The sequence below is a fragment of the Conger conger genome, chromosome 10, assembly GCF_963514075.1.
Source record: "Conger conger chromosome 10, fConCon1.1, whole genome shotgun sequence".
NCBI lineage: Eukaryota > Metazoa > Chordata > Actinopteri > Anguilliformes > Congridae > Conger > Conger conger.
Genome location: NC_083769.1, coordinates 2,930,930 through 2,947,500, shown reverse-complemented (window position 1 = coordinate 2,947,500; position 16,571 = coordinate 2,930,930). Strand labels below are relative to the sequence as shown.

The 16,571-nt window shown below is 44.7% G+C and overlaps 3 protein-coding genes and 3 non-coding genes across 11 annotated transcripts in view; 4 read left to right on the top strand and 2 right to left on the bottom strand.

Annotated features, from left to right (window-relative positions):
* The window catches only part of si:dkey-183p4.10 (serine-aspartate repeat-containing protein I), a 32,376-nt gene extending 30,188 nt beyond the window's left edge, over nucleotides 1-2,188 (bottom strand). For 2 of the 6 annotated variants that reach the window (XM_061259056.1, XM_061259057.1), the window contains exons 1-2: nucleotides 1,877-2,188; nucleotides 1,262-1,307 (exon numbers count right to left, since the gene is read on the bottom strand). In XM_061259056.1, the coding sequence (XP_061115040.1) occupies nucleotides 1,262-1,307; nucleotides 1,877-2,020 (190 nt within the window). In that variant the 5' untranslated portion in view covers nucleotides 2,021-2,188. Of the gene's footprint in view, nucleotides 1-1,261; nucleotides 1,308-1,707 lie in introns of all 6 variants that reach the window. The other 4 variants (XM_061259060.1, XM_061259059.1, XM_061259061.1 and 1 more) reach the window with 4 other exon arrangements.
* Nucleotides 2,189-3,677: 1,489 nt separating this feature from the next.
* Nucleotides 3,678-9,293, top strand: rpl10 (ribosomal protein L10). Its single transcript, XM_061258117.1, has 7 exons — nucleotides 3,678-3,717; nucleotides 3,850-3,881; nucleotides 5,011-5,069; nucleotides 6,558-6,665; nucleotides 7,370-7,508; nucleotides 8,207-8,369; nucleotides 9,091-9,293. The coding sequence occupies exons 2-7, from the start codon at nucleotides 3,859-3,861 to the stop codon at nucleotides 9,244-9,246; spliced, it is 648 nt and encodes a 215-aa protein (XP_061114101.1). The 5' UTR covers nucleotides 3,678-3,717; nucleotides 3,850-3,858; the 3' UTR covers nucleotides 9,247-9,293.
* Nucleotides 4,425-4,557, top strand: LOC133139754 (small nucleolar RNA SNORA70). Its single transcript, XR_009709916.1, has one exon. It is a non-coding gene; the product is annotated as a small nucleolar RNA SNORA70 (small nucleolar RNA).
* LOC133139752 (small nucleolar RNA SNORA70) lies at nucleotides 6,740-6,872 on the top strand. Its single transcript, XR_009709914.1, has one exon. It is a non-coding gene; the product is annotated as a small nucleolar RNA SNORA70 (small nucleolar RNA).
* LOC133139753 (small nucleolar RNA SNORA70) lies at nucleotides 8,669-8,801 on the top strand. The gene has a single exon (XR_009709915.1). It is a non-coding gene; the product is annotated as a small nucleolar RNA SNORA70 (small nucleolar RNA).
* A 956-nt stretch (nucleotides 9,294-10,249) lies between the features above and the next one.
* LOC133139276 (deoxyribonuclease gamma-like) lies at nucleotides 10,250-16,571 on the bottom strand. The gene is made up of 8 exons (XM_061258705.1): nucleotides 16,434-16,571; nucleotides 15,595-15,683; nucleotides 14,905-14,991; nucleotides 12,480-12,595; nucleotides 11,618-11,730; nucleotides 11,108-11,265; nucleotides 10,407-10,503; nucleotides 10,250-10,330 (listed from the first exon to the last, which is right to left on the bottom strand). The coding sequence occupies exons 1-8, from the start codon at nucleotides 16,569-16,571 to the stop codon at nucleotides 10,250-10,252; spliced, it is 879 nt and encodes a 292-aa protein (XP_061114689.1).

The following is a 16,571-nucleotide window of genomic DNA, read 5'->3' as shown; positions in this document are numbered from 1 at the left end:
ATGCCATTCACTGACTCTACACATGCCATTCACTGACTCTACACATGACATTCACTGACTCTACACAGCCATTCACTGACTCTACACAGCCATTCACTGACTCTACACATGCCATTCACTGACTCTACACATGCCATTCACTGACTCTACACATGACATTCACTGACTCTACACAGCCATCCACTGACTCTACACATGCCATTCACTGACTCTACACATGCCATTCACTGACTCTACACATGCCATTCACTGACTCTACACAGCCATTCACTGACTCTACACAGCCATTCACTGACTCTACACAGCCATCCACTGACTCTACACATGCCATTCACTGACTCTACACAGCCATTCACTGACTCTACACAGCCATTCACAGACTCTACACATGACATTCACTGACTCTACACAGCCATTCACTGACTCTACACAGCCATCCACTGACTCTACACATGCCATTCACTGACTCTACACATGCCATTCACTGACTCTACACATGCCATTCACTGACTCTACACATGACATTCACTGACTCTACACAGCCATTCACTGACTCTACACAGCCATCCACTGACTCTACACATGCCATTCACTGACTCTACACATGCCATTCACTGACTCTACACATGACATTCACTGACTCTACACATGCCATTCACTGACTCTACACAGCCATTCACTGACTCTACACATTCCATTCACTGACTCTACGCAGCTGCAGTGACTCCTGAGCGTACCATGTTAAAGAGAAACAGCGGAATGCCTGCTGGTGGTGTTCAGGGGATCTTTTGGTTAAAATAAATCTGTCCTCTTCTTGCATTAGCTTCCGTAAAAATGTAATGAAAACCATATCTGAAGAGGCCATCTTGAAGAAAATGACCCATAATTATGGGTTTACATAAGTGGTACACAAGGGTGCATTAATGGCAAAAAGTCTAAAATGTCAATGTAAAAGCCTACCTATTTTTAGGTATGCATTCCATAAGGACATAAAATTGCCCTGTATTTTAATCCTTTTGCCGTTAATCCCTACTTGCATACCACTTACATCAACCCCAGTCCATAACTGTTACAGCAGTAAAGGAGCTGGTGTGTGAAGAACAAGGGGTCTGAGATCTCACCAATGCTTCAGTGGCCAGCCCATTTACAACGTGAACACAGGAAACACTCTTTGTGGTTAAATCGCCACTGAAGCTTTCATGCTGCTGCTCATCCAAGATGAGGGGGAAAATATATTAAAACAGAAGCAAAGGAGACTTACCTGAGAATACATCACTGAATAAGTCTGCTAAACTCTGTTCCATGTTCTGTATACAGGAGAAGCAGAAAAACAGAAACAGTAAAATTAAACTCATTTGTGATATTTTGTGCATTTCAAAACTTTGTATTACACTTACTTTTACATTTTCTGGTTTCAAACGCCAAGTTTTTTCCAACATAAATGAGGAATCAGAAGGGTGTTAAAATATACACTCAGTAAATAGGTTAATGATAAGTAAAGACTTTTAACTTTTATCGTCACAATAAAATCCTGCTGTGATGAAGCCTGGACTATTGTAACCATTGCCACTGGATTCAGATCTTTTATTTGACAGGTAGACAATTTCAGCACAGCTTCTAAAGCGATGTTTAGTCAAATTGACTTCACAGCATACGTCTTCTGTGCGTACTGTTTTCATCAGAGCAAGCGGAACAGAGGCCTCTTACCTGGGCTGTTTCTTATAGTGGCTTCCTGTCAAACTGGAGCACAGAAAAAAAAATGAAGCACTAAAAAGATTCACACTGTGGCCCACACGTCTTCCACTACAACTAACAACGGGAAAGGAAGGGGAGAGGGAGAGAACAGAACATCCAAAACAAAAGTCTGCCGTGTTACCTGCTGCACTTCAGTGGTTGAAAGAGCAAAAAGAAAAAAAGATGCCTCTTTGTTGATGCGCTTACTTGCAGATGCAGAAGACGTCACGCGCGGTGTGGTTTTTCGGTTCAGCCACCCCTCCCCCTCAGCGTCTCTTACTTTCATACACACTCAAACCAGAGTCAATCCTGGCCAGCATGCTTATCCAGGCCAGCTATCAGCATCTATCTGAACTTAGATAATTTGATGCATGTTTTGAGCATTTCTCCCTCACTGGAAATGAGCAGTCGGCACTAGAGCACAACTAGAGCAGAGACCCGATGAGAAGATGACTTCCTTCCTGGTTTCAGAGTATGATAAAAGGCAACGCAGAACCCTTACAAAACATTCTGCCAACATCACAGGCCTCTGCAGCTGCACGGGGCTCCTCAGCGCATTGACACTGCCACTCTGATCAACAGAGTCTAAGACAGGGACTGTTTATGGAACATAACGAAGTCAATAATGACAAAAGATGGAGTCTTCTGTGTTTTTACAAGCTGAAGTTTTTTTAGTTTCTTCACAAACTGGGACTTTTGAAAAAGCTGGCTCATAATGCGTTCAAAAAGTGACTGGCTACATTTGTGTAACTTTATTGATTAGACAAACAAGTGACAAAGCAGCATAATGAGATGGTATCAATGCATAGCATAGCACCTTTACTTGTCCGGCTGTTTACATTAATACAACCTTGAGAACTATGATTGACCTTTGAGTAAAACACTGAATAAAAAAATGAAAAATAAAAAAATGATACTTCTATTTTATTACCGAGTTGCAAAATGCCATGGTGTTACTAAAAAATGATGCTGTGTGCAGAAAATATCTTATCATTAGTGAGTGATTGTGTGAATACAACTGTGAAGGTGAAGGCTTTTGGACTGTTGGTTACGTTGTTAGCTTATTTCCATGGTGTCACTGCTTTTATCTTAGCTAGTAATTCATAAATCAAGAGTATTATTAGGATTTACAGTTATAGCTAACTAGGCTACGTTTGAACTGAAGTACAGGTGGTGCAGCCCAGTCCTACAGAGGGCAGACAGAGGGTTGTAATTCTGACACCAGTAAGATCGAAGTGGAACCCTTTCATATGCCCTGACCCTGCAGCTAACATAATCTAAAGATACCCCATCTGGTAACTCACCTTGAAGCTGATCTGCTCTCTTGTTCGATTCCCTGCCTATGATTTTTTTTGCCTCCTTCCCCCCAAATTCCCTCCACCTCCAAAAAGCAATCAGCTTCCACTGACAGTGGAACTCCCTTTCTTTCATCTGAAAGCATAGTAACCTTGTATGACCAAAAACTTTTGCGTGCTTCTTTAAAAATTGCAAACATTTTCTTTAAAAAAAATTGTATTCACATAGTTCTGAATGTAGATCAATTATATCATTCATTGATAAGCAAGATACAAAAAAATACAGCAAAATAACTGTATACATGGGGGATATTCCAAATGTCGAATAATGATAGTTTACAGAAAACTTCACATGGATTTTAAATGCTTCGTCTCACTGTTTCTTTGACGCTCCACAATTGACAAAGCACTCAGTCGAATTATATGCAACACGTGTGAGTGGAGTGGACCAATCATCTCCAAGTATGTTTGTGCGCGGAGAAAATCAAGTCACCCTTATCAAGAGTTTTTCTAAATAAAAAAACATACACTGTTAATTATTTGTTTTCCGTTTATTACATTGTTAGAAAAAACAAGAGGCAAACTCAAACTCAAAATGAACAATAATTCAGTAACATTTTCGGCATTTGCGATCAGAGGAAGTGACGTCCCGCGGCGGAAACTGTCTTCGTTCTCTTTCTACCATTAGGTGAGTTCGTGTGCGGAATGACGCTGTTGGTGCTCCGCTGGAAAATGAGCTTTTATAACTGAAATTGTCCGTTTAATGCTTACAGAGTTCCATATTTTCTTACTTAACGTTTCCACTTGTGTGTTGTTTTAGATTTCAACCATGGGGCGCCGACCAGCGCGTTGGTAAGTCATTTTTCTTGGGTGTTCCTAGAGCCAGTTAGCAAGATCTGAAAATGGCCGCCAACATTCCGCGAGACCATGTGCAGTACCATTTGTATGTAATAATCGGTACAGTGTCAGTTTTCACGGGAAGGAAGTTGTTGATGGTAAAATATGAAATATTAAAAGTTTTTATATGTTAATCATTTCTCCAATTGCTAGCTCTAAAGCTAGTTAAGATTTGCTGTTGGCGTAGATGGCTAGCTAATATGGCAACTACAGTAAAGGCCAGGAATGATTGCGAGCCAACGTTGCTAGCTGGCATACCGCTAGCTGTAATGCAGATGGTTATGCGAGTATAATAACAGTTTACGTCTCGCATGTGTTGGCGAGTTACTGGACCTATACCTAGATCAGTTCAGCTGGGTCTGGATCATGCTGTGTGCAAATGGAAGCAGCTGAACTATCCCCCGGCGCTGGCAGAATCATGCCGGCCGCAGTATGCAGGGGTATTTGGCTACTTCTCTATCCATGTCAGCATAGACTATCTTCTGTGTTTGTGAACACGTGCAGTCCAATAAGCTGACCAGACGGGATGTTGTGCTGCTCTGGTGTGCAATGGCTGCGACATTAACGTCTGTGGTTGTGTATGCGCGTCGCTGTCAGTGCGGCGTGCTTTTAAGGGACCGCTGAGACATTTTATTAATATTTGTGCTTTTTAAGCTTGTGCTTCGTGACTTTTAAATAGCAGATTGGCATTGGTGAATATATATTTCTATTATTTTGGTAGTTCACTAGTAATGTTATGCTGATGTGAGCTAACGTTGAGTAGTTAACGTTAGCTGACGTCACTGTGGACCCAATAAACCATGTGAAGTGACTTTTTAGTGTTCTTAACTCTTCATTGATCAGTTAAGCTCTGAGTAGCAGCTTAAACTGCAAACCCTGTGGCTCACTCTGGAACAAGTGTTGGGGGCACTTAATTTATTTTAGAGCTACTTTGTGAATGAACTAAGTTTAAAACCGCCAAGTCTGGGGCATTTAATTAGTTCGATCTGCTAATCTGACTTAGTAGATCCTTCACTTTAGTAGCCATGATGCTGCTGATAGTTTTGTGTATGGTGCACCTTTAAGGAGACATGTCTGCTTTCAGTTACAGATACTGTAAGAACAAGCCTTACCCCAAGTCCAGGTTCTGTCGTGGTGTGCCCGGTGAGTTTTTCCAGCTTTTTTCCAGCAAGGTTATAATGAAGTATTGGGGCTTGTTCCAGTCGGCTATTCTCAGTCCTTTCCTTGATCCTTGGCTCCACCCAATAGAGGACAGTGGGTGGATGGATGAGATGGGTGCAGGGATGAGGTGGGTGCAGGGATGAGGTGGGTGGATGGATGAGGTGGGTGCAGGGATGAGATGGGTGCAGGGATGAGATGGGTGCAGGGATGAGATGGGTGCAGGGATGAGGTGGGTGCAGGGATGAGGTGGGTGCAGGGATGAGGTGGGTGCAGGGATGAGGTGGGTGCAGGGATGAGGTGGGTGCAGGGATGAGATGGGTGCAGGGATGAGGTGGGTGCAGGGATGAGGTGGGTGCAGGGATGAGGTGGGTGCAGGGATGAGGTGGGTGCAGGGATGAGGTGGGTGCAGGGATGAGGTGGGTGCAGGGATGAGGTGGGTGCAGGGATGAGGTGGGTGCAGGGATGAGGTGGGTGCAGGGATGAGGTGGGTGCAGGGATGAGGTGGGTGCAGGGATGAGATGGGTGCAGGGATGAGATGGGTGCAGGGATGAGGTGGGTGCAGGGATGAGATGGGTGCAGGGATGAGGTGGGTGCAGGGATGAGATGGGTGGATGGAGGAATCATGGCGACACATTGGCCAAATGTCATGTCCTTGATCAGTTGTATCAGTTTGTTGCCATGGCAAATACTGATGTGGAGAGCTGGCTCCACCGATCCATCGTTCATACGTGTTAAGCAAATCCTTTACATAATTATTTTTTGTATGTATTCTCACTGAAGCATCCTCCAGAAGTCTCCTCAATCCACCATGGAGGGTTTAAGGGCTTGGGATGGCCTTAAAGGTGGCAAACCTCAATTGCTTTCCTGGTCAGGCAAAGACTGGGCAAAATTAAGCAATTGGAATGAGCCCGTGCCTATAATCAACCCTGCTCCTCCTGTGGTACACTTTAGGGAACTGTTGCTTCATGAGACCAGCTGGTGCTGAATGTCACACCAAAATTGTATATCTATCGAGTAATACATTTTGTTAAGCTTAGGCGGCGTTCGGAATGGCTCCCTATACACTGTATAACCCACTCTTAGGGATCAGCCATTTTGTAGGGTGTCTGACGGCCTAAATGGTTTCCTCAGTATTCCCCACAACATACGTACATAAGTAAAACATTACCGTTCCTTGCTTGCCAAGCTGCTGACTGCTGGTGCAAGCATCGCTTGGTGACCTGCTCAGAATCCATAGTATAATATAATATCACCTCACCACTGAATCCCGTGCTCTGTGTAGATTTCCCTAGGGAGTATATAGGGAGGGAGTGACTCAGTGAGCCATACTGAACGCAGCCTTGGTCATCTGGCACTTCATGTGTTAGAATTGGAGCAGGCTGTCCTTTATTGCAGCTCTCCTCAGGTCTACAGACGGTGAGTAAATGGCGTCTCATGCTTTTGTTGCTCTCCCTCTTCCCCGCGCTCCAGACCCCAAGATCAGAATCTTCGACCTGGGCAGGAAGAAGGCAAAGGTGGACGAGTTTCCGCTATGCGGTCACATGGTCTCTGACGAGTACGAGCAGCTGTCCTCCGAAGGTGAGGCGCCCCCCGTTTCAGCAGAACGCTCCGTTCCCCCCCCCCCCACCTCTTCCCCTGAGCTCATCCGAGCCGTGCAGTCCAATAAGCTGACCAGACGGGGTGCTGTACTGCTCTGGCGTGCAATGGCTGCTGACAGTGAGCTCTCTGGTTGTGTATGCGCGTCGCTGGCCGTGCGGCGTGCTCTAAGGGACCTCTGAGACATTAACACCGTTTGCATCGTGCGCCTCAGTGCAGGTATGGTGATGTGCTACCCATCAGGCCTGAGGTGTGTACTCCCTCAGTTGTGCATTTATGATCATATCTGGGTCAGGTTGTGGATTCAAATACCTTTCTGTGCTCGATTCATCTTACCTGGTGCAATTGAGCCAACTGAGAGGACCAGAAGGTAGGGTTTGCACTTTCTGAGAGCATTTCATAGATTCCCTTATGCCAGACAAGCTCAGTAAAATATTTGACTGTAAAGCAATTACATATTTGACCCAGGTCTGCCTTCCACATGCAGACAGCAGAGTAAAGCATAGAAAAGTATTTTAAATCGAAACAACTACGCTACATAATTACAGCAGTATGCAGTAGCTCTTCAGAGCTCTTCCTGGTTTTAGTTGAGGTGTGAGAGCAGGGCTCCATCTGCTGACGGGGGCAGTGGGGTGTGGTTTTGGAGTGGGGAGGTGGTCACGTGACGGTCTCTCTCTCCCGCTCAGCCCTGGAGGCGGCTCGTATCTGCGCCAACAAGTACATGGTGAAGACCTGCGGCAAGGACGGCTTCCACATCCGCGTGCGCCTTCACCCCTTCCACGTCATCCGCATCAACAAGATGTTGTCCTGCGCCGGGGCCGACAGGTGGGTTGTGTGTGAGTGTGTGTGAGTGTGTGTGAGTGTGTGTGAGTGTGTGTGAGTGTGTGAGTGTGAGTGTGAGTGTGAGTGTGAGTGTGAGTGTGAGTGTGAGTGTGTGTGTGAGTGTGTGTGTGAGTGTGTGTGAGAGTGTGTGTGAGAGTGTGTGTGAGAGTGTGTGTGAGAGTGTGTGTGAGAGTGTGTGTGAGAGTGTGTGTGAGAGTGTGTGTGAGAGTGTGTGTGAGAGTGTGTGTGAGAGTGTGTGTGAGAGTGTGTGTGAGAGTGTGTGTGAGAGTGTGTGTGAGAGTGTGTGAGAGTGTGTGAGAGTGTGTGAGAGAGTGTGTGAGAGTGTGTGAGAGTGTGTGAGAGAGTGTGTTGCCAAATTCCACTCTTATTTCATTAGCTCAATCATATTGGTCTAACATTTGTCCGAGCACTAGCCACAGCTGGAACTCTGAAGTTTTTGTTCTTTTAACTGCTGAAGTGCAGGCATGAGCCAGCATAGTTTACTGAGCCATCTGAAAACTAAAGAGATGGTAATTGGCTAGAACAAAAACCAGTACGCAGAACAGCCCTCCAGGACCAGAGTGCACTAATTGCTCAGTTACCTGAGAGGAAAGAAGCAGGGCGGGATTGAGTGGAGGGCCAGATGTGCTCCCTGCGGTGAGGCTGGGCTGGAGTGACCCGCCCCTGTGCGCCCCCTGCAGGCTCCAGACGGGGATGCGTGGGGCTTTCGGGAAGCCCCAGGGCACGGTGGCCCGGGTCCACATTGGCCAGGTGATCATGTCTGTGCGCACCAAGGCCCAGAACAAGGAGCACGTCATCGAGGCTCTCCGCAGAGCCAAGTTCAAGTTCCCCGGCCGTCAGAAGGTATGACCAGCGTTCCTGTTCCTTCCTTTTCTGCTTTACCCGCACCTCCCTCCTGTTTGTCCATGTGACTCTCGGTGAAATGTCATTTTTTGGATTCAAATACTTTTCTAAGCTTTACTGAGCTTGTCCGGTCTAATGACACCTATGAGATCTCAGTGCAAACCCCACGTTTTGGTCGATCGCTCCAGGAAGGATCAAACAGGGACAGGAAAGTATTTGAATTCAAAACGATTATGTATTTGGACCAGTTCTGGTGGCTCTTACCCACCACAGCGTTCTGCTCCTGCGTATCGGAGCCCGTGCAGTCCAATAAGCTGACCAGACGGGGTGCTGTACTGCTCTGGCGTGCAATGGCTGCTGACAGTGAGCTCTCTGGTTGTGTATGCGCGTCGCTGGCCGTGCGGCGTGCTCTAAGGGACCTCTGAGACATGAAGCTGCCGTTTGCTATTCGTATGCCTCATGCTATTGTGGGGCTAAGGGCTGGTGTTTTCTCCTCCTTTCTGTTACTCTGTAAAGTGTCTTCTGTGCCATGCGCTATACAAATAAAATTGAACTGCGTGCCCCCTTAAAATTGAAACGGGTCATGTAAATTCGAAACTGCTGGTAATCCACGTTCCCGCTAGCTATCATCCCTGAATTTGGCACGTTTTTCATCAACACAAACACCACTAACATGTTTTTCAGCGAATGCAACTAACCTCCTCTTGCCCCGCCCCCTCAGATCCACATCTCCAAGAAGTACGGCTTCACCAAGTTCAACGCGGAGGACTTTGACGACATGATGGCGGAGAAGCGTCTGATCCCTGACGGCTGTGGAGTGAAGTACATCCCCAGCCGCGGCCCCCTGAACCGCTGGAGAGCTCTGCACGCAGCGTAGACTGCTACAACCGGGCCTGACGGGCAAATAAACGCTTCAGTAATAAATCACCCAGACTCCTGTGTGCTGTTACTCTGTGTGGGTGGTTTCACCAAAAATGTGTATACGGCCAGATTGATGACATTCTCTAAAAGATCAGATCATACACTTTTTTTTATTTAACCTGACCATTAGAAAAATAATCCTCAATGAGACCAAATAAAATAAAGGATGAACTTTGCATAAAATCCTAAACTGGATCTCTTGTGCAGTCTTTGCAGCGTTTCCTGCTGTGGTTTATAGTTAAGGTGGGCCGCCTTAAAATTTTTTTTAAAAAAGCCCCGTTTTTTAACCGTCGGATTAAGAAAATCGATTAAAAGGAAAAATAAGCAACGTTGAACAGCATTTGCTAGTTTAAAATAAGATTGTCATTCAGTCGTAACCGGTCTCATTTCGGTAGTTAAGGTAATTCTTGTGACTTTTGCATGTCTGTTTCTCAACATATATTGGTAGACTAGTGGCTAATTAAAGTATGGTTCCCCCCTGGAGATTTTTGGTGATTGCTGAATTTCTTTTGTTACATTGGGTACATTCCTTTATTCAGGTTGACTTCAGTAGTGCATGTTTTCCATAGTGCAAAATCACAAGTTGTAGTAGACAGTTCCAATCAGATTAGCATTTGGCTTACATTACATTTATTTTGTAATGCTTTTATCCAGAGCAATTTATTAGACTAAGCAGGGGCCAATCCCCCCTGAAGCATGTGGGAATAAGGGCCTTGCTCAAGGGCCACCAACCTTTCAGGTCAAGCACCTTCGCCACTGGGCTGTAGGCTGCCCTGTTAAAAAGGGTCAAATCTGCATCTTTTAGGTTTAACATTCTAGCACTGAAGAGTGGGATTTTTTCAAATCTGAAAATGTTAATAAAACTAATGAAAAAGTTATTTGAGCAGTTGAATGAATATTTTGGTCATTTGTTATGTCCATGGGTGCAGATTGGAGGTCCATCCTGAAGTTAGCCCAGGTCAGAGTTCATGGTGCAGAAGATACCGGTGGCTGGGTTTCAGATCCACTTCCACTGGGTAATGATCGCTCACCTCCAGGGCCTGCGTGCAATTTGTCAAAAGTTTAAAACGTATAAACAACGCGCGGTACGTCTGTTCTATGGTCAAACGGTTTTACCTCCTCTTCGGTGAGCTGGAACTCTCTTTTGAAGTTGAAGGGCTGGGCTGAGTTTGCCACAATCCCAGACAGCAGCTCCTTCCCACGGACTACAATCCTGTTGGGAAAAGCGTACGGTATTAGCATGGTACATCAGGTGATTAGCATGGCATTTATTCCCAATAATTCCCAATAGGTTTGGGATACAGTGGCACAGTAATGGAGACAGTGTGGCACATGAGCGGGTATCTGGCCTTCCATTACACCTGGGTCAAATGCAGAATAGTTTTGGATTCAAATACTAATCTGTGCTCAGTTGATCTTGCCTGGTGCAACTGAGCCAACCAAGAGGACCAGAAGGCGGGGTTTGCTCTTTTGAGAGCATTTCATAGGTCCCAATATGCCAGACAAGCTCAGTAAAGTATTTGAATGTAAAACAATTACATCTTTGACCCGGGTCTGCCTTATATGCACATTGCGACTTTGCATGCATGGCAGGCAGGCTCTTTGCTAAAGCTACATGGCAAAGCGTTAGCAGGTCTCTTACCTGCCACGCATGCAAAGTGTTAGCAGGTCTCTTACCTGCCACGCATGCAAAGTGTTAGCAGGTCTCTTACCTGCCACGCATGCAAAGTGTTAGCAGATCTCTTACCTGCCACGCATGCAAAGCATTAGCAGGTCTCTTACCTGCCACGCATGCAAAGTGTTAGCAGGTGTCCTACCTGTCATAGGCGCAGTGTGTTTTCTCACGGACTGTGGTATCTTCTTTGTCTCCGATCAGCCAGTGGAATTTTGGGTCACTCCTCAGCCGGACTGAACCCCAGCCTTTGATGGTAACGTAGCCACAGGCTGCATTCAGATCGCCCAGGAACATCACATTCTAGACACCCACAAACCCAGCAAAGAGACTAACATGGAACTTAGTACCGAATTACCAACGCAACTACACCTCAAGTGTTACAACTATAACAACTATCTCATGTGCTACTCAAGCACCATCCCTTACTACTTACCTACTGCTAGGGAAGGGATGATGCTATCATTAATTAGAGATTTTCTTTCCAATTAAGTTGAATTTCATATTGATACAGATAAATGGCATACAATACAAATACACCCAGTGAGCACATTTTCCAACATTTCAGACGCTGTTACAAAGTGCCATAGTCGGGGGCATGTTTCAACAATCTTACATCAGACAAGGAGATTAATTTCTAGTCATTATACTAGACCTCAGTCTTCCACTTCCTGAGGACAGCCTGGAAAACGGTGTACAGTTCATCCATCTCCCGCATGGCGTTTTTGGGACAGGTGTGCTGGCCCACCAGGATGAAATCCTTTACCACTGTCACAGGTAACAGCAGAGGAGGTCAGATAACTTCAGCGCAGTCCATACGTATTTGGACAGTGACACATTTTTTGTTTTCCCTGTATACAGCTGAAATAAAACAGTCACTACATGACTGAAGTACAGCCTTTCATCTTTAATTCGAGCGGTTTAACATACATATTGGGTGAGCCGGGTAGGCCCTTTTTATACATAGCCCCCCCTCCCCCAATTTCAGGGGACCAAAAGTCATTTGAGTGATGAACACAAACTCATCACAGTCATCGTATTCAATACTTCATTGCAAATCGTTTGCAGTCCTGCTGCACAATGCACAATGAAGCATTGTCCAATCAGTTTTGATGCATCTGAGTAGACAAGATATTTCTGTATACTTTGCCAGTGACCTCATCAATTAACACAAGTGAGCCAGTTCCAGTGGCAGCCATGCATGCTCAAGCCAAAAAACTACCTCCACCATGTTTGACAGATGAGGTGACGCTTTGGATCATGAAACCCCTCAAATTAAAGCTGACAGTCTGCATTTTAACTTCGTAATCATTGTTTTATTGTTGGGAGAGTGGAACCACACAATGAAGGGGTCACGGGAGACTCACAGGTGTTGGGAGAGTGGAACCACACAATGAAGGGGTCACGGGAGACTCACAGGTGTTGGGAGAGTGGAACCACACAATGAAGGGGTCACGGGAGACTCACAGGTGTTGGGAGAGTGGAACCACACAATGAAGGGGTCACGGGAGACTCACAGGTGTTGGGAGAGTGGAACCACACAATGAAGGGGTCACGGGAGAACACGTCCGTCTCATTGGCCTCCATGGGTGACTCGTATTGGAAGCGCTCTTGAACGTGCAACATATCAGTTCTGAAAACATTATATTACATTATTGGCATTTGGCAGACGCTCTTATCCAGAATGACGTACAGTTGATTAGACTAAGCAGGAGACAATCCTCCCCTGGAGCAATGCAGGGTTAAGGGCCTTGCTCAAGGGCTGTGCGGATCTTATTGTGGCTACACCGGGGATCAAACCAGTGACCTTGCGTGTCCCAGTCATTTACCTTAGCCATTATGCTACAGTCCGCCCTAAAACATGTTGAAAAGAATAGTTTCTCAAGAAGAAAGAAAGAATTGCATAGTATCTTTCTCACACAGCCACACAGTTCACAGAGCATAGTAATGCACATACACTCAGCGACCACTTAATTAGGCAAACTTGTACACCCGCTCATTAATGCAAATATATAACCAGCCAATCTGGTGGCAGCAAATCAATGCATAAAAGCATACAGCAAAATTGGCGTATTTCAAAGTCACTTTCAGTTCCGAAAATATCAGTGTTCCGAATGAACTTCCCGATGTGTTTGGTTCTCCGAAGTTCTACTGTACATACAAAGATTATAGTACGGTAACTGGCAAGTAGAAATGTACTCCCTGTCACTGGACTGGGACACTGCTACTGCTAGCCCTGCAGGGTAGAGTAGACCCCTGCTAGCCCAAGACAAGGTCTCATTCAGTTACAAACCAAGCCTGGCCTTGCTGAGCTTCAGAACTGGCCTGGTTTAAATGTCAGTTACAATTTTCTAAATGCTTCAGTGGGTGTTAAACATGAGGCCTTTTCACATTTTAAAGCAAGATTGCTTTTTCATTTTTTATTGTTTTTACTGTAAATTATACAAAAAAGGAAAAGGGCCTTATGCAAAAGTTTGGGAACCCTTTTGGATTATTCTTTATTTGATTACTAAGGCCCAGACCCAGGTGATTTACTTGTTGTGGCTTCAGTGAGTCAGGGGAGGATAATTTCAGGGCTGAAATTTTTATTGTGAAGTAACTCCATGTCTTCTAAAGTATTCTAAAGATTTTCAGAATGAAGATGGTTCATTTCCACCAAGAAGGAGAAGGCTACAAAAACTCTCTCAATGTTTCAAACTACCTATTTCCACTGTCAGAAACATTATTAGAAAATGGAAAATAAATGGAACAGTTGAAGTCAAGGTCAGGTCTGGAAGACCAGGAAAGATTTCAGACAGAATGGCCCGAGACCTGGTGAGAAATGCTCAGAAGAACCCACACATAACTGCAAGAGAGCTGCAAAAAGGAGGAGCAGACACAGGTCTAGCTGCTCACAGGACAATACAACATACTTTACACAACAAAGACCTACATGGCAGAGTTGCCAGAAAGAAAGACCCCTACACAAAATTAAGCCTCTGAAGTATGCATTTATGTATGAAGAAAACATTAAGAAGCCTTAAGCCTTTTGGAACAAAGTGCTGTGGACTGACAAAGCTAAAATTTAAGTTTTTGGCCACCACCAAAGAAGGCATGTTTGAAGAAAAAAGGGTGAAGCCTTTGTAGAGAAGGACACCTTGCAAACTGTGAGGCATGGGGGTGGATCCATCATGCTTTGGGGTTGCGTGGCAACTGGGGGCACAGGACATATTTGCGAGTGGAAGGAAGAATGGATTCCACCAAATATCAAGAAATTCTGGTCAGTCCAGACATTGAAGCTGAAGAGACATTGGGTATTCCAGCAAGACAATGATCCAAAGCATACCTCAAAATTAGCCATGAAGTACCACCAGGAAAGACAGATTTTGGAATGGTCACCACAGTCCCCAGACTTGATTATTATTGAAAATCTGAAAGATCTCAAACATGCTGTACATGCTAGGAGGCTGAAGGTGTTCTGCCAGGAAGAATAGGGACAAATTCCAGGTTGCACAGGGCCTTTTTCCTTTTTCCATTCTTTTTAAACTGTAAAAATTAAAATTAAAAGTAATCTTGCTCTAAAATGTAAAGAAATGTCATGTTTAATGTTGTACTATTCCGAGGTCAGTTTCGCTTCTGTAAACGTAAATATTGATTACTACACTACTGTACATTCAGTACTAACCAAGCTCAGCCCTTAGCTTCAGCACAGACCAATATCCACCCTGCTTAACTTCAGTAATAATAATGATAATATATGAAGGGTACCTGTATATGTAGACATACTGCTCCTTATATGAAGGGTACCTGTATATGTAGACGTACTGCTCCTTATATGAAGGGTACCTGTATATGTAGACATACTGCTCCTTATATGAAGGGTACCTGTATATGTAGATGTACTGCTCCTTATATGAAGGGTACCTGTATATGTAGACATACTGCTCCTTATATGAAGGGTACCTGTATATGTAGACATACTGCTCCTTATAGGCGTTCCGCCCCAGTCTCTTGCTGTCCACATGGGAGTAGGAATGAGATTTATCCAGGCTGTGATTGGATAGTAGGACAAATGGCATTTTTGGTAAGTGGGACAATGTGGAGGGGGGGGGGGGGGATTTACACAACCATTTGACTCATTTGAACAGTTAACAAGAAATCGAATAGAAACAATCAGAACAGAATTTAATTAGAAGCAGTTCATATCCCCCAATTATAATAATAATTTAACTGCATCATCACCAAAACCTAAAGCCCCGATAGCCACCTAGCCAAAAACCTAGGTACCTAAGCCTAGGAACTGAAGCCTGGGAACAAGGCACTAGGGCATTTCAACTGGGATTGAGTCGCCTAGCTGTAACCATGGCGATAAAGCAAGGTAGCTAGCTATGTTTTGAGACCAAGCTACCTGCCTTTCAGATTAGTTGGTGAGAGCTTGATTCAATTAATGGTTGGGTTGATGGGTTGTCTGAACAATAAAAAAAGTTGAAGTAGTGTGTAGGGCTAACATTCATGTTTGGTGTTATTAAAAAGAGACTAAAACCATGATTTTTTAAAAATAATAATATCTTTAAAAATATAGAAGGCCCCAGTGAAAAGGGCCTTATATGCTGTTGTGTACCTGTTTACCTGTGTACCTGTTTACCCGTTTACCTGTTCAGGCCCCTCACCAGTGTAGGGATGGCCGTGCCCTTAGAGTCTCGCACCTCCTGAACCAGACACAGGTCACAGCGAGCGATGATCTGGGGAGGGGAAGGACACAGCAAAACAACATCTTTTACATTTAACATTTACCTGTACACGGTAGGTTGTGCACGTGACCTTTTACAGCAGCGCATTGTTAACGCCTGCTTCGGCTGGGATTGTCTCTCTGAGGTGACAGTGCTGCGATCCACTGCACCACCATGCCACTCAAAATCAGTCACAGCCACTCAGCGAGACAAAGATACGGTCATAACCACAAACTGCTGAAGTAACTAAAACACAGTCATTTTTTTTAATGCTTTTGACATTTGAATTTCATGTTTCAACTACATGGAACACGTGAGCTCCATAATGTTTGAGACAAAGAAATTCTCTCGATTTGACTCTGTACTCCACATTTTTTGGATTAGTAACCAAACAATTCACATATGAATTGTGCAGATCCTCAGCTTCCATTAAAGGGTATTTTCATACACTTTGGTTTCAACATATGGAAATAACAGCCCTTATTACACATGGCCCCCCTAATGTTAGGGCACCAGAGAACTTACCCAGTACCTGGTGATGTCTATGGGTCACAGATTCCAAGCATTAACAAATGTAAAATTGTGGAGTAAAGAACAAAATCAAGAAAAAAAAGAAAGGTTTTTGTCCCAAACGTTATGGAGCTCACCGTATGTGTACATGCACGTTTAAATTCATTTCATGCAGTTGAATAAGCGAGAAGGGTTTAGCCAGCAGTGTTGTATGGCTTTGGTTGGTTGTTGCTGTGGTATTCCTGGTACTACCTTCACCAGCAGGGCCATGACTCTCCTGTTGTTGGCTTTGGCCTCTCCGAAGCTGCGGACATTGAAGGCACAGATTTTGAGGGAGGTGGCTAACAAACACAGGCCCAGCAGAGTGAACAGGAGAAGAGATGACCTCAT

Excerpts from the sequence above, each read along its gene's own strand:
- rpl10 (XM_061258117.1), top strand. The coding sequence starts at position 3,859 with ATGGGGCGCCGACCAGCGCGTTG. Across the intron at positions 5,070-6,557 it reads GTTCTGTCGTGGTGTGCCCG|ACCCCAAGATCAGAATCTTC; the intron begins GTGAGTTTTTCC and ends CCCGCGCTCCAG. Across the intron at positions 6,666-7,369 it reads CGAGCAGCTGTCCTCCGAAG|CCCTGGAGGCGGCTCGTATC; the intron begins GTGAGGCGCCCC and ends TCTCCCGCTCAG.
- LOC133139276 (XM_061258705.1), bottom strand. The coding sequence starts at position 16,571 with ATGAGGTCATCTCTTCTCCTGTTCACTCTGCTGGGCCTGTGTTTGTTA. Across the intron at positions 15,684-16,433 it reads TCATGGCCCTGCTGGTGAAG|ATCATCGCTCGCTGTGACCT; the intron begins GTAGTACCAGGA and ends TCCCCTCCCCAG. Across the intron at positions 10,504-11,107 it reads ACACACTGCGCCTATGACAG|GATTGTAGTCCGTGGGAAGG; the intron begins GTAGGACACCTG and ends TTTTCCCAACAG.